A 25,510-nucleotide genomic window follows, 5' to 3' on the forward strand; every position below is an offset into this window, starting at 1 on the left:
CCATTAACATTTTGCAAAGCTATTATATGAGCCACTGCAAAGCTACTATATGAGCAACTTTTTTTTTTTCAGCCGAAAGCGTCTCAACTGATTCAGTACGAAATTGCTTAAAGCTTTTGGAGAAATGGTCTGTGCTGGAAATTTGTAATGACCACGGTTTACGTTTGCTATCGCTCGGCACACTCTACGAGACATCGAAAGAATCTGTAAAAACAATTGTTGCAAGAATAGCCAAATTGGTGCCATTGAAAACAGGACATCTACCTTTTTAAAAGATGGAAACGAAATTGCCACCAAAGAGAATTCACTTCTATTCTACAACACTGTACTTGTAAAATTTTCTTCTCTTACTTACATATATGTTGCATAACAACAAAACTCATTATTTACTCTATAGTTGTTGGCAATTTATGCATTGAAGAAACAAAGTAGAAGTAATTTATACAACATTATCAATAAAAAGGTAATAATAACCATGAATTTATCGACTGAGTAGCTAAGCTTAAAAGAGATAAAAGTTGTACATGTATATGAAAATGCCGAAACTATTCGTATTATATGTATATTATAAGAAAAGAAAATGTATATGGTTGTAAAAGTGCATCATGTCACTACTTGACCCACTTTCAATACCATAATGTCGTTAAGAGCATAAGTTATATGCAAATGTATATGTAAATATATAAATATAGGTGTGTAAATAACATTTACACCTTTTCCAGTTTAAGTTCAGAAATTTACAATTCAAGTTCAGAAAATTGCAAATCAAGTTCAGAAAATTAAAATTCAAGTTCAGAATTTCCAATTTAAATTCAGAAATTTACAATTCAAGTTCAGAAAATTGCAAATCAAGTTCAGAAAATTACAATTCAAGTTCAGAAAATTACATTTCAAGTTCAGAAAATTACAGTTCGAATTCAAAAATTTATAAGTAGGGTGTTAATTTTCAAAAGTTATTTTAATTAATTAATTTTATACTTATATGTTACTTGCGGAAGTGTTGATGCTTCGTTGACCATGTTGCCAAAATATTGGCTTGGGTATAGTAGTGTACCCCAAGTTTTCGTCAAGGTGTGTACATCCAGACCCTTGAAATCAAATGAAGGATAGTTCTTTCCAACAAGTGCACGATGACGCTACGGCCAAGAAAGTACTTCATTTAAAACAGCTGTTTGGAAGCAGTGGAAGGGAGAGACCTCCACAGAGTTGCGAAGGTGGAGGAATACTTGACCTCTCATGGTGCTCCCAATTGCCGTCAGTTACCACGAAGCAGGGAAAGCTGGCATGGTTTGTTACGAAACTGCCAAAATCGCGATTAAGTGCCAATTCATGATGAATGGTGATGATGGCGGAAAAGTTGAGATATTTTGACATATGGCGCCAAGATCTATGCAGACAGTACCTATACGTTACTTCCGAGAGTGTGGACGCTCCGTTGACTGTTTAAGTGGTCATACCTTCGGCATCACTGCTGTCATACGCAGTGCAGATCAATGGTTGTGACGCTAAGAATATAGTTGGGGCATTGCTATTGCTTCTTATGAGCTAGAGTTTTTCTTCGCTATCTCGCAAAATTGATTTAAATGAGTTAAGATGTCCAATGCTTCCTTAACACATAGATACCATCTTACATACATTTATTTCCATTGGATGAAAAAAAAAAAATACCCGACAAATTTTCTGAACTTGAATTGAAAATTCTGACCTTGAATTGTAATTTTCTGAACTTGAATTGCAATTTTCTGAACTTGAATTGGAAATTTCTGAATTTAAATTGGAATTCTTGAACTTGAATTGAATTTTCTGAATTTGAATTGTAAATTTCTGAATTTAAATTGGAATTTCTGAACTTGAATTGTAATTTTCTGAACTTGAATTGAAAATTCTGAACTTGAATTGTAAATTTCTGATTTTAAATTGGAAATTCTGAACTTGAATTGTAATTTTCTGAACTTAAACTGGGAAAGGTGTAGTGTGAGTTTCTCTATGTGACACTAGGCATAAAAGTGAAAACCGTGACATTACTGAACTTTTGTTTTTAAATAAAATTACTCTAGATGTGTAAGAGTGTGTAATTAAAAGAAATAAATATAATTCATAATTTTGTACGAACAAATACTTGCAGATGTTTAAATTTTCTAACTACTAAGTAAGTTTCCAACTTAATACTGGTTTAGTTTTAATTAAACTCTTTTATTTTGTTTTTTCGGCTTTTTAAATCATTTTCAATCTTTTTAAAACTGATATTGTTATTTAGTCTGAAAACTATTGAATATGTTTCAAAAGTAATTATTCATAATGACGACTTTAGCATGTTTTATTAGTGAAATTTTAAATCGTTTAGTAATAAGCGAATAAGAAAGGCCAGATTTTTTTTTTTTGACATAAATTTTGTAAACATATTTATAAAAGTAATACAGTTTAATTAATGCTTAACTAATGGTATAAGATATTGAATCAACTAAATTTTTGCAGTGGAAAATATATATAATAGTAACAAATCTGATAAGTCAGATCGACTAACAGTAATAGTTATATAAAGTTTACTTAAAAAAAAAAAAGAAATTCAAAAGGTTTCTAACTGCACAAGCCTGCACTAGTGCTACCTTTGTATAAACGTTTCAAATAATCATTCACTTCATTTTAAAAGTTTCCTTTGTAAAACTTAAAACTGAATTCTAAAACAACCAATTTTTAAAAATAAAAAATTTAGCAAAAGTTTGTGCACAAAAAAGAATAAGTAATCAGTTTTAGGCACTGCTATAAAATAACAGTTTACTAAAGATGCAACTATATAATTACTTAAACCTAGGAAAAGATTTTTAGAAATCTCCTATTTTCACTGGGCAATATGAGGACGAGAGCGTAAGAACATCTGAAATCATAGGCGTTTCGTTTTCTGCACAACGAATCGAAACTAAGGCAAAGACTCCTATTTTGATTCACAACTATGAAGAATATACACCGTTGGACATAATTAATCGACGAATTTTCATTAGTTTTAAAATTTTCAGCAAACATTTTTCTGAGTTTGAAGTTTGTAACTCCTAAGAATTTTTTCTGAGTTTGAAGTTTGTAACTCCTAAGTCCTAAAGACTTCCTGATTTTTAAAATTTTTTTTCCGGTGGGCTTGATAATTTTTTTCATATATAAAATTAGGCTGTCCGTAATAAAGTGAGTTTTTTTTTTAATTTCTGTTTTTGCGTTTTTTCTTCATTTTAGTTGATTTTGGACGATAAAAAATGGGTTTTCCGAACGCATTGCCAATTCCAAAAAATAAAGCTGTACGCAAGAAAGATCCGAAGTCCGCTGGAAAAGAATTGTAAAAATTCAGAAAGTCTTCAATGAAAAGCTAAGAATTTTCATCATAAAATTTTCCAAAAATAATCGTTTAGAATGTTAGCTTATGTCCAACAGTGCACATGGTTGAATCGTATATACATATTTTATGATGTTCGTCATTATCATCATTCAACATTCCTGCAGCAGACGTCTATAAGTAATCGGATTTAAAGCGACTTTGAGCTGTTTCTTCAGTATTACTCGGCTTAATCCACCACATACCGAGCACGGTGAATTCTGAGTTGTGAATTATTATAGTGGCCTGAATACATTGACTTCGTACCAAAGACAGCATATGATTCGTTTTTTTTGCAATTAGTATACGAGCCTGTGTATTTACAAATAATATCATTTCTAAAAAAAATAATTTTTACATGTTATAAAACAGAATTTCGTAACATCATTATCTCTGCTATACATAAATTAACATAAATGGATTTGCCAATGAAAAAAATACTTATTAATGTATGTATATGTAAAATATTAAAATATATTTGCAGATTTGACAATTTCATGTTTTCCATCGCATCAGCAATTTTATGGCTTTACACCAGCATTATAATTCTTTTCGTCATGAGCGGTAGGCGTTTCAGTAGTGTTATCCTCAATTTGCTTTTCCAAATTTATCGTTTCACTACTTGTATTAGTTGCATTTGGAACTTCTTCGGCCATCTTCACGTTAACCAAAGAAGGTTTTTTATTATCGTTTTTTCCACTATCTTCCCCAACGCGATTTCGCAGCCTTTTTAGGGGTTTTCTTTTACGTTCATGAACTGGTTTTGTCTTACTGACGTCCGTTATAGTGGAATGCTCCTGTAAAACCAAAATGAATATTATCTTTGATGTATATTGGAACGATTTTCCGTCATCCCTTGTCAAATTTGGTTTTAAGACAAAAAAAATCGTTCCAATATACATCATTTATCCACCCTGTCGGAAAATCAACCAAACAAGATAAGTCAATATTATCTTTTTTTATTATTTATGCAATTTTGTATTACAACTCACTTTAAAAGGTCTTTCTTCTTTTGTTTTGCCACCAATTTCACCAGCGCATTTAACAGCACCACATAAACAAACTTTTTTCTCATTACCCAACAAATCATCCCAATGATAATTGAAGGTAAGCTCTGTGTCCTACAAAATAAATTTTAAACAATAACTTTTAACACTCTTAATATATATTTGAAGCTAGAGATAAGCGCTCTTACCGCTGGTATATCTTTTATAGCAAAAAGTCCAATGCGATTTAATCCATTTACTGACCACTTTTGTGTCTCACAATTCGGATCACAGGAATGATTCATGAAACGCGCTAAATTTCCTTTTGGACCCGCATCGATTATGTAATCCTTTTCCACAGAAAGAAAATAGAAATTTTCATCACGATCGAGAGACTTTTGTGATACACGTTGCTTGAATTCGTTGTCATCAATAATTTCACCAACATACTCTATGACAAATTCGCCAATTTTGATAGGTTCACGGCATACCAAACCAAAACCACGTTCTCTCAAAAAAACAACATCTAAACGTGGCGATAAACGAGATTCGAACATTTGATTTTGACAGCGTTCACCGGCAGGGCACACCTTTGGATTACATTCATGATAGAGCACTCGGTTTAGGCAATCTGAATTTGGACCGCAAGGCTCTTCATCGTCTTTGTTACATTCACATTTGTTTACTTTGTCTAGATCAACATGAAGCTTAACGGGGTGAACGGCACGATTAGCTTTTATACGCACATACGGCTGGGGATGCAATTTTTCTTTGTTTTCGTTGGAGAGACGTTGTGCTAGCTTTTTGGATTTTAAAATTTCATAAATGCGTTTGGCCTCTTCCACGCCCTTGTTATAGCTGTAGTCTAAACCTGCAAAATCCAAAAATTCCTATTAAAGCAAGTAATGCAAAGAAATCTTATGGAATTTCCCGCTACCACACTTGGCACGGTGTTCTCCAATTCCCCTCTCTGTAATCTCACAGTTAATGCCTCGTCAACTGCACCTACTACTACTCTTACATCATCTGTTGCTATTACTCAGACGCACACATCAAAAATTCTCTCTGCTAGTTCTACTACAAAGAAAACTTCTTCACCTGCATCTACATCTACATCTTCATCTAAAAACACCTCATCTTCTAAAGTCGCACATTCGTCTAAACTACATCTACATCTAAAACTAAATCTGCTGCATCCTCATCTAAATCCACTAAAGCAGACGCTAACAATCATAAAAATAATTCAAATATGCCCACTGATAATACTAATAAGTCTAATGCTCAAAAGGTTGACAACAATGCGGCATATACTAATACAAATACTAATGCAGTGTCGTGCTCTGCTGGCAATTTATCGTATGCTGATGCTGCAGCTAGCGCAGTTTATAATGCAAATAATGCAGATGAGCCATCTGTTGAGGTTTCTGACAGACAACGAAAGAGTGTCAATGCCGAATTAGATGTATTTGTGCGGTATAAATTCATTAATTAAATCATTTGTCCTCGTTTAAGCCGTCTGTTACTGAGGAGAGTATTGTTAATTACATCTCTGATCACTTTGGCATTGCTGCTTCAAATATTGCTTGTTTTAAATTAGTAAAGAGAGATATTGACATCAAGTCTTTAGTGAGAGTCTCTTTTAAATTTCGAGTGGTTGAGAATGAATACAGCAAACTTTTCAACATTGTGAATGATAACTAAAAGCTGAATTCAGTAAGCCGTCTCTAGTCACTATTAGAGACTATTTGGGGTGAAAATCACTTTTGAGACAATTTGCCATTCTGTAAGCTGTCTCGCGTCTCCAGCCTCACAAAAGCAATCACTAATTTGTGAGCTGGGCCGGGGTTGATCACAAACGTGAAAATTTCTGAAAAAGTATGAAAATTATTTGCGAAAAACGCTTTAAATATATTTTTTTTATTCCTCAAATTAAAATAAGCATAGAAAAAATTAAAAAACAGAAAATACTTAAAAAAACATCGAACTCGATGTGGCGCCGCTGAAATTCGAACCTACACACTTTGGGATTTTCTATAAAAATTGTGAACGGCGTCTTAGCAAGCTCAGCCACAATACCACCTAACGTTATGTTGACAAAATGCAATGCTATATTATTTGTTCAATGTATGAGTAAATTGTTATTTTGGTGAATTTCGTTGATATGGTGAATTGTTTTTGTGACTTTCGTTTACTGAATTCCGAAATCATCTCAAGTCACAAAAATTGTCTCTAAAGGAAAATCTCAAATTTAGACTTGATATGAGACTGAATTACATAATTCAGCCGTAAGTGTGATATCTTCTGCATGACGTCAAAATTCCAAAATGATTGGATCACCTGATTTGTAATTGACTATCGCTATCTCATTCTGCATCTCTTTCTATCACCCGCTGAAGATATGCGCCGCCATATTGAACACCCAGTCAAAACGCTAAAAAGTAGCCATATTGAACATCCTGTCAGGCAGTTGACGGATAAGATATCACACTTAGTTATCATTCACAATGCTTTTCAATGTTTCTCTTTGGCTCACTAATGTATACATTAAACTCTTCCGTTTTTTTCCAAAAGACGTAGAAATTTCCGCGGAGTCGTAGATTTGCCTGATACCTTTCGTAATGACCTCAATGTCTATTATCAGAATGTTGTGGCGAGACCGATTCCGGCGTGGCCAAAATGGTCTCCATGTGTCTCAGACAGTATAGAATCGTGCAGATTGATATGCAGGTATGCGCTCGTTTGCATGCACGCACTGTATTTCACGACTGTTGAAATATTTTATCACCGCAATTAAAATAAAAACACTCGAACTTTTACAATAATGTTGGTTTTATTTGTGTCACACAAATTTATAGGTGAGCCGCTATATTTCTTATATTTTATGCGTACACGATATTACTTAGCGAAAATTTTAGATGACTGCCCGAGTTGAATGCGCGTAAAATTCTGGCGTCATTCACTTTGACATTATGTGAGGTAACCCTCACTGTGAATGTTCCATACGTATTGCTTGACCTTATGGTCACGCAACACTTATTGTAGGGTTACCTTACATCATTCCCCTTTGGAAAAGAAGAATTGGCCAAATTCTTCTGTCCCAAAAGCGATGTAATTAACTTTAAAAGTTTAAGACTGTTAAACTAAGTTTAAATCTACATCTATGTTTAGGTCTAAATTAAGAATTAAGTTGTAAAGTCTAGTTCTAAAGTAGAACTTAAATTTAGTTTTTATAATTAGAAAACAAAATTTTTTGTGTTTTAATTCTACTGTATACATTCAGTTCTTAATTTTTAATGATTGCTTAAATTTATTTGATTTCATTGTCCTTTTTTTTCAGGTTTGGAAGAAAAACATTTTATTTCTAATTTAACGATAGAGATTAACTTTAAATAATCTTGAATTTAAAAATTTAATTTAATTAATTTTTCTTATTCTATTTTTATGTACTATTTTTTTCTTTTTCGTTTCGTCATCAATTAACGTGACGTTTACGCCGTCAATACCTATTACGGTATACGGACCAATATAGATACTACTATGCTTGTCGCGGGGTTCTTTTTCAAGCAATACCTTGTCAAATACCTTGACAGATATTGGTTGTGAACTTTTGTTATATCCGGTTTGATTTTTTAATTTGTGTTCTGTAACTGTTTTATTCGCTAATTCGTGAGTTTTTTGAAAACGAAATTTAACTTCTTTCGAATAGTTTTCTATGTTATAAATCGGGTCTATTTTATCGGTTTGCAGTTCTTTTGGTAAATTAGCTGCTTTGCCAAAGACTAATTCATATGGTGAGAATTTATTATCGAATACTGTGTTTGTTGTTGTGTTATGAAGAAAAGTGAAATATTTCAAGTAAACATCCCAGTCGGAAAAATTGGGATTTAGAAAAGATCTTAAATATTCATTGAAAACTCTGTGATTTCGCTCTACTGTGCCAAGAGTTTCATGATGGTACGCTGTGGAAAATTTATGTTCTATTTTTAATAGTTTTGTTAACTCTGAAAAAATTTCATTTTTGTATTCGGTACCTAAATCAGTTTTAATCGTTTTCATAATGCCATATATTAGTATGAAATTTTCAAAAATAGCTGATGCGACCGTTTTTGCACTTTTGTCAGGTATCGCAATCGTTACTAAGTATTTGCTGAGATCGCATATAATGGTGACAGCGAACTTGTTACCATTATCGGATTGAGGTAGAGGTCCTATAGTGTCAATGACAACAATGTCGAATGGCTTACATGGTGTTTCGGTTAGGACTAAATTTTCTTTTGTTTTTGGCTTAACCTTATTCAAAAGACATTTTTCGCAGTTTTTAACAAATTTCGCTATATCGCGCGTCATGCCTTTCCAATAATATTTGGTTCTGAGTTTTGCATAAACTTTTTTGCTACCGAAATGTCCTCCTAAAATTGGGTCGGTATGGTAAATTGTTATTAATTGTTGTTTTTTGTCTTCGTCTGTCACAGTTTCTACGGGTTCGGTTAGGACGATTTCTAAATGTTTTAAAATTTTATTCCCAGTGGTTTTCAGATCTGATATCGAAAAATATTTAAAAAGATTATCATTTTTTTGCAATTCAATTATATTAATATTGCGCTTGCCAGCTTCTTTTTGTAGCTTCAAAAGTAATTCATCTAAATGTATTATTTTGTTAGCACACGCAACCTTAATTAACTCAATCTTTTTGTGTTTTAGATGCGCATTTAATTCAAAATTCGTTATTTTACCACTTTTATCATAATTTATTTGGGATTTTACTCTGGGTATTTTCTTTGAAAATTTGTTTGAAAAATTATCATAAACTTGTAATTTTATGTTTTCTTTTACTTTTTCTTCTTTGAGTATTTCTTGTTGCATTAATTGTTTTTGTTTTGTCTGTGATCTTGTCTGTACTGCTAAAATTGATGTTCCTGAATTTTTAATTTCTTCTATTGTGATGCGAGAGAGTGCATCTGCTCCTACGTTCGTTTTACCTTTTATGTATTCAATAGTGAAGTTGTACTCTGCCAGTTCAAGTCTGATACGTGAAAGTTTTGAAGAGGGATCTTTCATATTGAACAAGTAAACTAATGGACGATGATCGGACTTGACTGTAAAGTGTGTGCCATATATGTATGGTCTGAACTGTTTTATTGCAAAAAATATAGCTAAAAGCTCTAACTCAATTATTGATTTCTTTTGTTCTGAATTATTAAATGATTTGGACGCGAAACAAATTGGTAAGTCAATTCCATCTTTATTTTGACTTAAAATGGCACCACAACCAATTTTTGAAGCGTCGACAGTAATTATAAATTCCTTTTTGAAGTCTGGGTATTGGAGAATTTGAGGAGAAATTAAAGATTTTCGGAGTTTTTCAAATGCTATATCACATGATTGATCCCATTTAAATTCTACTCTTTTCCTGCTAAGTTTATTTAAAGGTGCTGCTATGGAAGCAAAATTTGGTATAAACCTTCTGTAATAATTGGCGAATGCCACGAATCGTCTTACTGCATCTTTATCGGAAGGTTTCGGATATTTCTTTATTGCAATTATTTTGGAATCGTCTGGAAGTAGACCTTTTGACGAACATTTGTGTCCTAGGAAAGTGACTTCTGAACGCATGAAGTTGCATTTTTCGGGATTGAGACGCAAATTAAATTTTTTGCATGTTTGAAAGACTTGTTCTAAATTTTTAAGATGGTGAGCTTCGCTACACCCAATGACTATAAGATCATCGACATATAAAAAGGCTTGGTTTGGAGAAATTCCTGAAAAGGCAATTGACATCATTCTTGAGAATGAGTTCGGAGCTACGTTTAAACCGAATGGTAAAACTTTCCATCGAAAAGCACCACGATCAGTGCTGAATGAAGTGATGTCTCTAGAATCTTTATTTAATGGGATTTGGTGAAAACCTGAATACAGATCCAATGTAGAAAAATATTTTGCTCTGCCTAGATTATCAAGAATATCGTCTATTCGTGCAAGTGGGAATTTGTCTGCTATCAATTTTTTGTTTACGGCTCTAAAGTCAACACACATCCTGTAGGATTTCTGTCCATTTGGGTTTTTCTTTGGCACAAGTATCAATGGACTATTATAGTTGGAATAGCTGTGTTCTATAAGATCGTTTTGCAATAAATTATCAACTTGTTTATTAATTTCCTCTCTCTGACAATATGGTAAACGGTAGTTTTTTATGTAAACAGGATTTGTATCTGTCAATCGTAATTTCTGTTCATAAAAGTTGTTAAGTGTCATACGATCGGTCTTTAGTGCAAAAATATCATCATATTTTAGACATAAATCGAGAAGTTTTGGTTTGGCATAGTTTGGCATTTGTTTTTCTAAAATAGATTTTAATTCCTCTGACCTTTTCGAATCTTTTGAAAGATCATTGATTTTATACACGTTGTAGTTGGTGATTTCATCCGTAACTATGTTGCAATTTCTTATGTATTTTACCTCGTCAGTGACGTTTAATACCTTTATTATCGGATTGTTGGTGTCAACAATACACTTTGCGGTGAACACACCACTACAAATTTCCTGTGCGTCTATAAAAACTGGATGTTTAGATTTTTTCAGCTTAAATAAGCGATAAACTTCGCATCTAGGAGGAATTATCAATGTATTATCGGTTGTATTATGTAAAATTGAAATTTTATGAATATTTTTGCCAATGCCAATTGTTATGCTCTCGTTTGCATAGTCTATGATGCAATTGTATTTTTTCAAAAAGTCTTTGCCTAAAATACCATCTGACGGTATGTTGAATTTGTCATCTACTACATTTAAAGTATGTGGAATTGAAAAATTTGAATAAAAAAGTTCTGTTTTAATGGTACCCAATGTTGAAACTGTATCTGTCGTAACACCCGTTATATTTATAATATTGTTGTTATTTATAGCAACATTTTGTTTTAAACTTGAAAGTTTTATAATTGATATATCAGCCTGTGTATCTACTAAGAAAGTGCATGTTTTAAAAGAGTCATTGCAATTCAGTTCGATAAAATCTGAGTAGTTCAGGTTTAAACAATAAATTGATTTATTTTGAAAAACGTTATTTAATTCAGATTCTGGTCCCCCAGTGTTCGCTCCTGAGGGCCGTTGGCGTTTAAAGTGCGTACACTAGCGTTATTTGTAGTATTTAAACGTCGATTGTTGTTGTTACTGTTGTTATTGCTGTTGTTTCTGTTTACGGGCCTGCTATTGTTATTTCGAAAATTACCATTATTTCGCGAGCCATAATTATTGTTGTTATTATGCCTATAATTGCTATTGTTGTTTCTGTTAAAATTGTTGTTGTACCTCGAAAAGTTGTTCCTATTATATTGATTTGACCTGAAGTTACCTCGAAAACTATTATTTTGCGTGATCTAAACGCTAGTACCTGCCTTTCACTTGTTTGGTTATTTTGTTCTACGATCATTTTTGCAACTACATCCTTAGAATCAGTAAACGTAGTTGACGCTAAAATTGATTTTACAAGATCTGAGCGAGTGTTAAGCCGACAAACGTTGACGGTTTGTTCGACTGCCATTTCGTGCGCTTTTTCCTGAGTCATTCCTTCTATAACTAATGATCGTTCTAAAGCATCGGAGAGTTCCTCAACACGTTTGGCGAATTCGGTATGATTATTATTAAAAACTTTTAACGATGCAATTTTTCCTGCAACAACTTTTGAGTTGTCAGGTTTTATTCTACCTTTTAATGCATCTTTTATTTGTTGAATTGTTGTTACTTCATTTGGAATTGCCTCACGCGCTTTCCCTTCTAACTTGGATTTTATAAACGAAATGAAAGTATTTGTCAAATTTTCTTCCATCAAATCTTCTATCAAAACTATTTTATCTATAAAGGATGCAAGTGAAAGCGGATCGCCGCTGTAGTTTTCTCTAATTATGGATGCACACATAGTAATAAAAGTTTTCTTTTGCTCTGAAGTCGCCATTGTTGGTTGTTCTTCGCTAATTGTGTCTAAATTATTATTGTGGAGTGTATTGGAAAATCCAGGGAAATCCTCAAGAAAAGATACGTGACTTTTTTTAATAATACTAGCTTTGTATGCTGAAGTTGTCGATGCGTCAGATAATTCTTCCTCAGTGTCAAAATCAGAACTCGATTCGCTTTCTTGTATTAATTCAGAAAGATCTTTGGGTATTTTTATATTGCAGTTAATTCTAGAAAAACATTTAGTGAGTTGTTCTCTGCACTTTGACAAACTTTCGATTATTGAACTAGGCTTATCTCGATTTTCAAAATATGAATTTACTTGTATTATTATTTGGTTATAGCTTTTAATTAAAGCATCTTCGTATTCTATTGATTTTTTCGCTGAGATAGATCGGTTATTTAAAACTCGTTTAGTAACTTTAGTGAAATTAGAGCGTAAATTTTTGAAATTGGAATCAAAATCTGACATTTGACAACTGACATCTGAAAACTTTATTACATTTATTGAAAATGTTTACCTCCGTGGCAGAAAAAAATGTTTCATGAAAAAAAAATTTTCGGAAAAATGTTAAGATTAACGCTGTAGGCACTGTTTATACAAAAATGAATTTAAAACTATTCATTCACTGTGTAATTGTGGTTTGTAATTTAAAAAAATTTTTTTTTTTTTTTTTTGTTTTTTTTTGTTTAAAAATCAGAGAATATTCGAAATATTCAAAATCGATGAGTTAATTGGTAAATGGTAAAGATTCGCATATTCAAAGGCACTGTATTTAAGACTTATTTTGTAAATGCAAGTGAATGTTGAAATATTTTAACCGCACTGTATTCGTTTAATAATGCCAAGAGAAAAGAAACTGTTGGAATATTTGAAAGACACTGTATATAATACACAGTTTGAAAAGAGTCGCAAATGTATGATATGTTGAAATATTTGGAGTACACTGTATTCGTGTGATGCTTCGAAGGAATTGTTAACTATTTGAATGGCACTGTATTTGTTGCAAAAAAATGTGTAAATGTTTATGATATTCACTATGTTCAATTTCCGAAGAAATAATTGGAAAAAGGGAAATTAAGCTTCCACCGATAAAATAAATTTTCACCATTACCATTATGTGACTGTAACCTGTCTATATTGATATTTGTAGTCAATGAGAGATTTCAAAATTGATTAGCTTCGAATAATTATTGCAAACTTTTGGCGAAAAGGTTTGATATTTTTGGTATTATACATATAGAATTGATGTATAATTTGCGTTTCAAAAGGGTTTTAAAAAAATGTGTAAATTTAAAAAAATATTTTTCCGATTGTATTTATTACGAAGCAGTGTTCGCATTTAAAATAAAAAATTCAAGTTCCATGTTAATGTTTGAAAAAGAAAGAATATAGTAATATATGCGTGATAATTTGCATGTGGTGGCCGTATATTTAAAATTATTTTTAATGTACATTCAAAAAGTTTTCGATATTTAAATGTTTATATTAAATATTTGGTTAAATTGTGAGAAGAAAAATGTGTTGCTACATGCGCAGTATACAAATGTTTAGAAACAAAGTGTCAATTTTTGTTGCTACATGCATAGTATACAAATGTTTAGAGAAAAGTACATATGTAAAAAGGCAAAAGTGTCAAGTTGATTTGCTACATGCATAGTATACAGGTATTGAAAAAGATTACATACAGAAGCAAAGTGTCTACTTATACACAGAAATTAAATATTAGATATGTACGTATGTTCTAATCTACTCTACTGTACCGCTTTTTGTCTTTTCTGCTTGCTGGTGTATGTGTTGTTGGTATTTTTCCGCTTCTTGCCGATGTAGATGTTGCCGTCCAAGTGATGCCGTCGCCGACTGGTTTTTTCTTCTTACTTTTGTTATGTATAGCATGATTTTACTGCTACTAACGGTACTGCGTATTAAAACGTAGCGGGTGGTTGTGCTTGTGTGTCAACGTTATGGTATGGTACAGCAGCTTCCAAAAACTTTTTACATATATGTATGTATGTACCACCACAATTCCACACGTAACTTTGGTTCAAGTTCAAATTAATTTTTAAATGTATGTATATACGAAGTTCTAAAAAGTATATTTTGCCATTTAGGATGTACCTTTTTCTTGTAGTTTATGAAATTTTATAAAAAATTTTTTTTTTGTAGTATTTGAAATTTTATGATTTTTTTTTGTAGTTTTTGATATTTTAAATTTTTTTGTAATTTTTGAAATTTTTAAATTTTTTTTTTTGGAGTTTTTGAAATTTTTAAATTTTTTCTGTAGTTTTTGAAATTTTTAAATTTTTTTTTTGTAGTTTTTGAAATTTTTAGATTTTTTTTGTAGTTTTTGAAATTTACATATTTTTTCGTTTGTAGTTTTTGAAATTTTGTAATTTTTTTTGAAATTTTTAATGTTTTTTTTTTTTTGAAATTTTGTAATTTTTGTAGTTAGATTTTGTAGTTTTAAATTATAGATTACTTCATGTAATTTTTTTGAATTTGTTGCAATCAGCTTTGTGTAATTTATATCATTTTATGTAAAATTTTTTTGTATGTATGTATTTCTTTTTTTCTACAACCACCACCGCATCACAACCACCACGCACTCAGTTTTTAGTAAATTTGTAAATGTCTTTTAATTTTGTGCTGCAGGGAATTATTCCAGGTCCCCGGAGCCACCATTTTTCTGCAGGCATGGTCACGGTCGCCATGTGGCGAGACCGATTCCGGCGTGGCCAAAATGGTCTCCATGTGTCTCAGACAGTATAGAATCGTGCAGATTGATATGCAGGTATGCGCTCGTTTGCATGCACGCACTGTATTTCACGACTGTTGAAATATTTTATCACCGCAATTAAAATAAAAACACTCGAACTTTTACAATAATGTTGGTTTTATTTGTGTCACACAAATTTATAGGTGAGCCGCTATATTTCTTATATTTTATGCGTACACGATATTACTTAGCGAAAATTTTAGAGACTGCCCGAGTTGAATGCGCGTAAAATTCTGGCGTCATTCACTTTGACATTATGTGAGGTAACCCTCACTGTGAATGTTCCATACGTATTGCTTGACCTTATGGTCACGCAACACTTATTGTAGGGTTACCTTACAATGTTAGGGGTCTAAATACTAAACTAGTGGATCTTTTTCTCCGAAGTCATGACTTCTGTTATGACGTTTTGGTTTTTACAGACACATGGTTGAAACCAACGGTGTTTAACTCTGAGATATTAGCAGACTCATATGAGATCTTTAGAAAAGACCGACAAAACAGAGTTGGTGGAGGCGTGTTAATCGCCGTACATACCAGGTTCTCTGCTGAGGAAGTGTATTTCGATGATTCTGCTGATGTTGAAATCCTCTGCGTGTGAGTTAAACTCTTATCTACTTATAAATATTTTGTAGCGTCTTATATTCCGCCTCAGTCAGATATTTCTATATACCTAAAACACTCTTCCCTATTAATAAATATTAAAGTTTATATTTGCTATTTCTAGGTCTGTTGATTCTGTCTTAGTGGCTGGCGACTTCAATCTGCCCTTTGTGTCGTGGAATTTTTTTGACGGAATGCTAGTTCCCACTGCTTCTAATGTTGTATTCTACGAGTTTTTAAATGACCTTGCAGACGTTGGTCTTTATCAACTTAACAGAATTCATAATCAATTTGGCAAATATCTTGATTTAATATTTTCTGACGACACATCGAATTGTTCTGTAACTCGATGTGATCCAGTGGTGTTGCCTGAGGATGCTTATCATCCAGCACTTTCAATATACCTGGATTGTCTCAGTTTACCGGTGCGGAATACTACTGATCCGAATGCGTCTTGTCGCCGGAAGGCCAATTGGTCTTTACTAATCGATGAAGTCTCTAAAATAACTACGTACTACGGAGATATTGAAGCGAGCTCCATTCATTTCACCAACGTTTTACATGCAATATTTCTCAAAAGTGTGCCTTTTTCCAAAACCTCTTCAGCACCCCCCCCCCCCCCCCCCCCCCCCCCCCTCCCGGCCTATGCTTGGAGCTCTAGAGCACTTAGCTATCTAAAAAACAAAAAAACACGCTTCTTAAAGCGTTTAAAATTATCTGGTTCTAATAGTGATTATGCTGCATATTCTATCTTGCGCCTTAAGTACAACAGGCTACAGATAAGATGCTATAAGAATTATCTGATGAAGATTAAGCATAGGATCTCTTCCAATCCAAAATCATTTTATTCCTTCGTCAACTCCAAAAGAAAAATTAATGGATTTCCTTCTGTAATGAAGTATAACGATCAGATTTCTATTAACGACTCCGAGATTGCAAATATGTTTGCTGACTTTTTTAAATCCAATTATTCGACTATCCCTGACCCCCCCTCTGGTGGATTATCATTATATGTTACCTTCGCTTAACTCAGTAGGTATCCCATATATTCATACAGATGAGGTACTAAGGCATCTGGAAAGTCTGAAAATTTCCTACTCCAGTGGACCTGATGAAATACCATCTGTTGTGCTAAGAACTTGCGCTCAATTTCTTTGTCAACCCCTTACCTGCTTATTTAATGCCTCTTTGAGGCAAGGGATATTCCCTAAGAAGTGGGAGGAGTCATTCATAATACCACTTTATAAAAGTGGGAGTAGATCTTGTGTCACAAACTATAGGGGAATAGCCAAACTTTGTGCTATTCCAAAACTATTTGAATCAATTGTCACAAAGCATCTGGCTTTTACAGTATCTTCAGCAGTGGACCTGTCGTAACATGGCTTTTGCAAGGGTAAGTCCCTGTGACTAACTTGCTGAAGTTTACAACCCTTGTATCCAATAACTTTAGGACGAAATGCGAAGCTGATGTCATTTATACTGATTTCAGTAAGGCGTTTGATAAAGTTTCCCATTCCTTACTCCTACTAAAACTCGATCGAATGGATTTCCCATCACAGCTTCTCTCTTGGGTTTCTTCGTACTTGGAAGGAAAAAAGCAAACCGTTGTGTTTAACAATTGCTTGTCTGAATTCATCAAGGTATCTTCTGGAGTTCCCCAGGGCAGTCACCTTGGTCCAGTGTTGTTCCTGCTCTTCATTAATGACCTCCCAAATGTTTTGAAGCACTGCATCCCGTGATGTACGCTGATGATGTCAAACTGGTTATGCCCATTCGCTCACCTGAAGATAGGGCACTTCTTCAATCGGATTTGAATAACCTAGTTGAGTGGTGTGATGTGAACGTCATGTCACTAAACTTACCGAAATGCAAGTTTATGTGTTTTACGAGGAAATCTTTTAAATCCCATCAGTACTTGATAGGCGATTATATCATTAAGCAAGTCACAAACTTTACTGATCTTGGCGTTATGATGGACCCTAAACTGGACTTCAAATTACATATCAATCGCGTGTGAATAGGGCTAGAGGCACTTTGGCTTCCATAAAAAGATGGTCAAAGGAATTCAATGACCCCTATGTCAATAAAACTCCTTTTTATCGTTAGTAAGGCCTATATTGGAATATGCTTCCATTATCTGGAACCCGCGTTATCAGATTCATAGCGAAAAATTGTAATCGGTCCAAAAGCAATTTTTGCTGTTTGCTTTAAACCATTTGCCCTGGGATCCATCAAGGAATCTACCGCCCTACTGCATCCGGTTAAAACTTTTACAGCTGCCGTCACTACAGAGCCGTAGGGAGATGCTTGGCGTTTTATTCATGGTAAAACTATTAAGAGGGATGATAAACAGTCCATTTCTGCTTGGTGTCCCTTTTAGGCCCTCTCGGTATTTCCAACCGCTATATTTAATTACCTGTAGATCGAATTTTCAAATGCATGCAGATTTCAATAATCACTGCAATAATATTGATTTTTGTGACACACTCTACAGTATACAAAAATATATACTCACTGCTTTGAACTCATAACTTATTCAAAATTAACATGTTAAACTAAATATGTTACCAGCTCCAGTTACTTTGGGCGGGTGGCTTGGAATCACGTCCTTTCCAACCTCCCACGCATCGCAACCCTACTCATTGGGTGTTAAATATACATCAGCTGCTCGAAATCACGTCCATTCCGACAGCACTAATAATCAATAGTTACGGTGGGCGGGTGGCTTGGAATCACGTCCTTTCCAACTTCCCACGTATCGCAGCCCTACTCATTGTGTGTTAAATATATGTACATCAGCTGCTCGAAATCACGCCAATTCCGACAGCACTAATAATCAATTCCGTTGCTCGGCATCACAGTCCATCCCGACAACTGATTTAATAATATATATACATATTTTATAATATAATTTTGCTCACTATGTATGCGTCTGTAATTTATTCTGTAATCCGTAATTATACTTAGTCTGATTAATTGTTAAATTTGTAGACTAATAAATAAATAAATAAATTAAATGATGTCTAAGTTCGGCTGTAATCGGACATAATATACTCAGCAGAGAGCTTCTATCGTGCAGTTCATTTAGGGCCTTATTTAGTAACTCGATTCTGATCAAATTTTTTTTCGCATTTAAAAAAAATATATGTAATTTGACAGCCTTGAAATAGTCTTTCCATTCGAATTGAGTTACATAACAAGACCCTTAATTTCAGTTTCTTGAAATCAAGTATTGTAAAAAATGCGCGTGTTAACTCACCGATTATGACGACTATTATTACAAATATTTCTCTTTATAATGGTAATAAAACCCTCGGGGAGTGTGTTTATCGCTACAACAACGACTGAAAATCATATCTGCAGAGCCACCTTCCAACAAACATTTAGGTTAGAAAACGATTAGAAGACGAATCGAATTCTAATGTATTTCTCTAAGTTAGGTTAGAGGACGATTTGAGAAACTGTCGCGAATTATAGCATTCTCGACAAAAAGGGGACTTCGTTTTCGATATCGAGAAAATGATTAGAATTCTAATGGAATTCTAACGTCAAATTCTAATGAGTTTCTAATGAGAATTTTCAAGTGATGCGCAATTAAATTCAATTATTTAAAATCAACGAAATTTTCATTGTTTCATTATATCAAATACATTTATTTGGTTATAATCCTATGTATTAAGAATGAACATATTTCAAAGGCTTTTTCTATTATAATAAATTAAAAACGTACCTAAAGATTGAGCTCGGCGTTGGTTTGAGGTACGGATGAGGAAGCGTTTTCTTCATGCCATTCAAGTAGCCCTTCAATAATCTGCTCGCTTTCCTTTTTTTAACCTTTTTTGATTCATTTTCACTTACTAGTATTTATTATTATAAATAAAAAACTTATGTCGCAGCTTTTAATATTTCCACCATTTTCATTTTGTTTGTATGACACTAAGAATGAGTGATCATGTCGTGCAAATAATCGATAACTGTGACAATAATCATAAAATCGCATTTCTGGTGTTATTCGAATCGTTTCACAGTCGAATTCTAACCTAATTCTCTAACCTAGTTTTTGATTCGAATTGCATTAGAGAACTACATTAGAATTCTAATGTAAAATTACAATATTTCTCTAACGTTAGAAACTGTGTTTGCTGGGTTAGTATTTTTTGTACTTGTTGTTGTTGTAGCAGTGCTTCTCCCCATTGAATAGGTGCGACCGATCATAAATTGTCATCAATATCCTCTAACGGGAGTCCAAGGAAACTTGCAGTTTCAACAGGGGTGGACCATAATGAGAGGGGTGTTAGAGGCTAGAAGGCCGCATGTGGTCATAACCAATCGTTCCAGAGATGGTCGGGCTTGTTGTAGAGATAAGGACACTTCTCGAAGGCCTTGGGGAGTGTTATCGAGTTGATGGTCCTTTGCCGGACGCAGATCCGGTACGTTCCGGTACCAAGCCCGACCATCTCGGGAACGATTTGTTATGACCACATGCGGCCTTCTGGGTCATCCTCCACCCTCTAGATCCATGAGGAGTTCGGGGTCGCCAGAAACTCGGCTATTAATGAAACAGAATTCGCCACGGATAGGTGAGGTTGACAATTGGGTTTGGAGAAGCTATGTATTGCGCTGGCAACCTGAAAGGGCTGCGCTACACAAACCCCTTGAATCCGGTGTTTTAGTCGCCTCTTACGACAGGCATACCTACCGCGGGTATATTCTAACCCCCGAACCCGCTGGGGGGCCTTCTGCTTTCTCTTTCTCCCTTATTTCCCTGTAACCCCTATATCAGTTAATATGCCCTACGTCCATGTAAACATGTTTGATATTATAAATACTTGTACAACTTACTTGATTTCATTCTTGGCGGTTCCGAACTATCACCCTCTAAATAAAGGTATACGCGTCGCCTAGAAATCCATCCATGATCATGTGTACCAAAGAAACGTACCACGAATTCATTTGAATTATGGGGCCTTCGTCTGATATTTTGCGGTATTTCTGTAGGTGGTAGGATAATTGCTGGCCACCAACGAAATGATGTAAATTTGGCCCACACCATTTCCCCATATAAAGGCAGCCGCCCCGATTCACATTCCTCACAAATGTAACTCTCACTCGGATCCAATGCAATATTTAAACACTTGGCATGTACAGCAGTCGGACATGTTTCACAGCAAATAACTTGCCCACCTCCAACGCATATGAAGCACCAATTAACATTGACATGAGCATCTGATTTGTTAGTTGTGCTGTGACGTGAACAAATGATATGTGCAGCTGTAAGTATTTGTGAACCAGCTGGTATACAAGTCGAATCCATATGATAGCTGGCAGGGCATTTGACACATTTTGTTAATTTTGCATTACTTAAATGTTGAAATTTTCCCTTAGGATCGTCTGATACACATGTGTGACAAACATGTGATGGACAACGAAATGTTTCGATCTGATTTTTTGATTTTGTAAATTTTGCCTGTGGCCAATAACGACAACATGCATGATGAAATGCTTTCCCGCAATTTATCATATTACAAACAACAAGTGCTTCACCCGTTGATAAATTATCTTTACCGCATACAGAACATGTCGGAGGTTTACCTTTGGCGCAACTGTCACAAATCACTGTGGTAGGCGTAGAGGGTTTTTCGATTTCATTATCAATTTCAGCGTCTGCTGTTACATGATACGGTGTAACTGCCAATGATTGTGTATCACATTCGCGGTCACTCCCTGTTTGAATATTTTGACTTTCATTGGTCGGCAACAAAGATGATTTATCATCAATAGGCCATTTTGCTAATGAGTCACGCCTTGTGTGGCTACTGTTACTACTGCTCGATTTCCGACGTGCAGGCCATTTCTTCTTTGGCAAAATATCTGGCGTTTTACCAATACAATCTTCGTGCATCCATGCTTGACAACCTTTGGCACATTTATATAATGCTCCACCAGGACGTAGACAATATTTACAAACAGGATCACGTGCCAAGCCACGAAACAAATATTTGTTATCTAAATTGAATATGTCGTCAATAACTTCTTCTATAGGTCGATTAAGTGGGGGTTTCGGTTTGTTGGCCGCTGCAGAAGTTACTCTGCTTCTGGTTTGCTGAATATTTGTTCTGTGTTCAATGGATGATGTATCCTTAATTTTCGCTGGTAAACTATGCCTATATTTTAAAGTTTTTAAACGATTTGAAAGACGCTTAACTGTAATACCTTCAAAATTGCTATTGGCGCTGTCGATAAGGGTAGAACCGAGCAGTTCCGTCTCATTCTGCGCTAGCAATAAACGTCGCTGCATTTGTTGCCGATTAATTTGTTTCAGTGCCCAAATGTTACGCACTGCTACAGTTAAACTTTTCTCCAAACTATCATCTTTGTTGTCTTCCAATACAAATTCTCTCATTGCCGTATAGAATTTTCTGTATTCATCGTTATTTTTAAGATCCGATTCGTGTAATGATGTAAATGAGTTCGATGTATTTGCTTCTCCCCCCTCATTTGTTTGTGATTGACTACTAGCGTTTTTAGATGCATCAGCCTGTTCTGGATTAACGGCGCAAGTGCTCTCCGACTGTATTGTTTGTGGGTTTTGTGTCATTTCAGCGTCCGTTAATTTTCTCCGCTTGATGCTTGATAAAGATTTTAGTGGAGAATATGCCGGACTGTATGGCGAGGCAGAACGATCACGTTTAACTGCAGTCAATGGATTTTTCACCTTCAAATTTTCCATAGTGTCGTTTCGGAAAGTGGACGAGCTAGTCCTGTTGTCTACGCTCAGTTTTCGTTGTACGCGTTGTAACTTAAGGAGGACTCTTAAAATGACAGGCAATTAATATAAAATATATGTATATTAGTAGAAACCACAAAATAAAAATAAAAATCACAAATATTTTTCTTGTCACTAAATAAAGATAATATACGACGCAGTTGCTTGGAATTTGTAACATAAAAAAAAAAAATAATAAAAAATTCACTTACTTCTTGTGCTCGTACATTTCAAAGAACTTTGGTAGTCTTTCCTCGTGTAAAAGTTCCGCTACCTTATATGCTTCCTTAATCGCTTCACGCCATATTCCTACTTTCTTTTGAACTGGTAAAAGCTGCTTATATTTGTAACTCTTCTTGCCATACTTTTTGCGAATTGTTCGCATATGTTGCTTATAGTGTTCTAGATCGGTGAAGGGTATGAGGTTTTCACGCTTAACCCAATTTCTTCGTCCACTATCGGCGAAAAATCGTACATGTACCAATATATATTCCTCACCATTTTTTCGCTCTGTATTTATAGTCTTGCCATCTGGATCAGGACAAACTATGCATGGCCAATAACAGTAAGTGTATATTTGCCCCCAAAAGAGATCACCTGTTGCAAACGAATTCCAAGTCGTATTTCCAGTTATAATGGAAGAGCCTTTGGCACTGTCTAAACTTGCGGCTGAGGGTGATTTTACGCTTAGTCCGGCGGCATTATTTAAGATCAACGATTCACCACTTTCACCTTCTTCAGTATCAAATTGTATAGGCCCGCTATTGTCTAGATCAATACGGCTTTCGTCAATGCTTTCTGAATTACATACCACAATCTTTTCGAAACTATCTGCTTCGGTTTTCATAATTGCACATGGATTTGCAACATTATCTGTAGCATGCAATTCATTTGCATGCGCTTTAAAAACTTCAGTACTCGTGTCATCGTTTTTGCTTACTTTTACCAAATCGGCCTGGCAGATCCCATTTTCTTCGTCAGTCGTTATTTCATTTTTTACTTTGAAGGCAATTTGAGATACCCCATTGTCAAAAGATAAATCTGTTTTATTTCCCCCGGCAATAATGCTTTGCATATGTTCCTGTTTTTGTTCTACCTGCGTCACATTATCCGTGTTTATACACTCAATATCAGCTCTAGTGCAGTCTTCATTTTGTGAATCACCTTTTAATTTTTCTAATTCGCTTTCACACTCGATATTACCAATCATTGACATTGTCGGTAGACTATCTAAATCGTTAGCTAATTTTTTGTCTGTATCTTCACAGAGTACCGCAGAACCATTTCGCACAAGTAATTTCTCAATAGGATTCAAAAAGTTTTTACTTGCTACAGCTAATGTAGTCGGTGGAGGTGTTACTGCCTGGTTACGTGTACGCCTCACACGTCCTAGTAACGTAGTCGTTGCATCAGTCAAAAGCTCACTATCGCTACCGCCTATATCTGGACTTGCAGTATGTATAAGCAATTTGCGGCGCCGTGTACTTCTTGTTTGAAGTCCCCCATCACTTTCGCTACCGTTATTTGCAGCACCAGTTCCGGTTGGCGGTGTTGTAAATCCAATGTATTTTGGGCTTAAATCCGAATACAATTCGGCCAGTAGGTCACGTTTTCCTTAAAACCCAAAACAAACATCAGAAAGATAACTACAAATTGTTAAGGCAAATAGCTTACGGCGTGGAGTCGATAAAGAAAGTTTATTGATTGAACCAATGTCATCTTTGCAACCAATACTAATCGACGTATTTTTTTTCTCTCCTCCGTCCCTTTCCAATGGTGTTGGTGCTGCTGTAGGCGTTATCATCTGTGGTTCACTATTTTGCCGGCGTCTAGTAAGCTTAACACATGAGTTAATTTTACTTTTCTCTTTCGAGATATTTTTGTTGCTATCCGCCGTTTTACTTATCTCTCCCACCGGCCTGCCAAATGCGGCATCACCATTGCCTGTGACACGGCGACGCGATTCTCGGCTTTGTTTTTTGTCAGCGCGCATTACTCCTATTTTTTAAATTTTACACTTTTTCTTTATTTTTAAATCCACAACTTTATTATCATCGATTTGTAACAAAAAAAATATATATTTTGGTAAGAAATTTGCGGAACGAAAGCCCAAAAATCGCGAAGCCAATCGACAAACGCGCCAAAAATATGCAGCTGTTAGCTTAGGTGCTGCCACACTTTTTAGATCGATTCAATGAGTTTAGCTGTCAAGTGTCATTGGAGAAAATAATAGATTCGGAAATTTCATAATTGTTAATTTTAAAACTCGGCTGACGGTGTGGTCGCGCGGAGCCTCTATTTTATAATATATTATATAAATTCACATATATATACGCGTATGCCGTACATAGATCGCTTCGTTGCGTTGCTTCGCCTTACTTATGAGTTCAATGTATGACCGGGTTTTGTTTTTACACGTATATACGTCTACGTTTGCGCGTAAAAAACGCTTATCCTCACTTAGATAAGAGACCCATCTAGCGGCAACTTGCTACAGAAAATGTTGTACCGAAAAGGGGAGACACAAACCGCTGTTATTGTTGTTGTTGTTGTAGCGATAACGTTGCTCCCCGAAGGCTTTGGGAAGTGTTATCGATGTGATGATCTTTTTCCGGACACAGATCCGGTACGCTCCGGGAACACAGCACCATTAAGGTGCTAGCCCCACCATCTCGGGAACGATTTATGTGGTCACATTAAACCTTCAGTCCATACCTCCCTCACCACCCCCAAGTTCCATGAGGAGCTTGGAGTCGTCAGAGCCTCGTCTGTTAGTGAAACAGGATTCGCCGCGGATAGATGGGTTGACAATTGGGTTCGGGGCAGCTATATATTATGCTGGCAACCTGAAGGGTTGCGCTACATATCCCCTTGAATCTAGTATTTTAGTCACCTCTTACCACAGGCATACCTACCGCGGGTATATTCTGACCCCCTAACCCGCTGTGGTACAGCTGTTGTATGGCTGTGTATAACCTATATCTGAATCGGTTGCTGTCAATAGTGGACAAACACCATTTGTAGACGTAATACATAGAGGTAGTGTAGAGGTGAAACATAGACATATATTTCT

General features: G+C 34.9%; 2 protein-coding genes across 5 annotated transcripts in view; one reads left to right on the forward strand and one right to left on the reverse strand.

Annotated features, from left to right (window-relative positions):
• Nucleotides 1–5,190, forward strand: part of mino (glycerol-3-phosphate acyltransferase mino) — a 67,379-nt gene extending 62,189 nt beyond the window's left edge. For all 4 annotated transcript variants that reach the window (XM_067762433.1, XM_067762434.1, XM_067762436.1 and 1 more), the window contains one exon: nucleotides 73–5,190. In XM_067762433.1, the coding sequence (XP_067618534.1) occupies nucleotides 73–272 (200 nt within the window). In that variant the 3' untranslated portion in view covers nucleotides 273–5,190. The remainder of the gene's footprint in view (nucleotides 1–72) is intronic.
• NSD (Nuclear receptor binding SET domain protein) lies at nucleotides 1,862–24,591 on the reverse strand. Its single transcript, XM_067762432.1, has 6 exons — nucleotides 24,112–24,591; nucleotides 22,650–24,051; nucleotides 20,514–22,483; nucleotides 4,554–5,215; nucleotides 4,351–4,479; nucleotides 1,862–4,155 (listed from the first exon to the last, which is right to left on the reverse strand). The coding sequence occupies exons 1-6, from the start codon at nucleotides 24,428–24,430 to the stop codon at nucleotides 3,880–3,882; spliced, it is 4,758 nt and encodes a 1,585-aa protein (XP_067618533.1). The 5' UTR covers nucleotides 24,431–24,591; the 3' UTR covers nucleotides 1,862–3,879.
• Nucleotides 24,592–25,510: the final 919 nt, after the last annotated feature.

The sequence above is a fragment of the Eurosta solidaginis genome, chromosome 1 (genome assembly GCF_040869045.1).
Source record: "Eurosta solidaginis isolate ZX-2024a chromosome 1, ASM4086904v1, whole genome shotgun sequence".
Lineage (NCBI taxonomy): Eukaryota > Metazoa > Arthropoda > Insecta > Diptera > Tephritidae > Eurosta > Eurosta solidaginis.

Bases quoted from the DNA above. Each gene is read 5' to 3' on its own strand.
- NSD (XM_067762432.1), bottom strand. From the start codon at position 24,430: ATGCGCGCTGACAAAAAACAAAGCCGAGAATCGCGTCGCCGTGTCACA. The intron at 24,052-24,111 runs GTAAGCTATTTG...TTGGGTTTTAAG, and splicing joins TTCTTTATCGACTCCACGCC to GAAAACGTGACCTACTGGCC. The intron at 5,216-20,513 runs GTAAGTTGTACA...TGGATTTTGCAG, and splicing joins ACCGCCAAGAATGAAATCAA to GTTTAGACTACAGCTATAAC.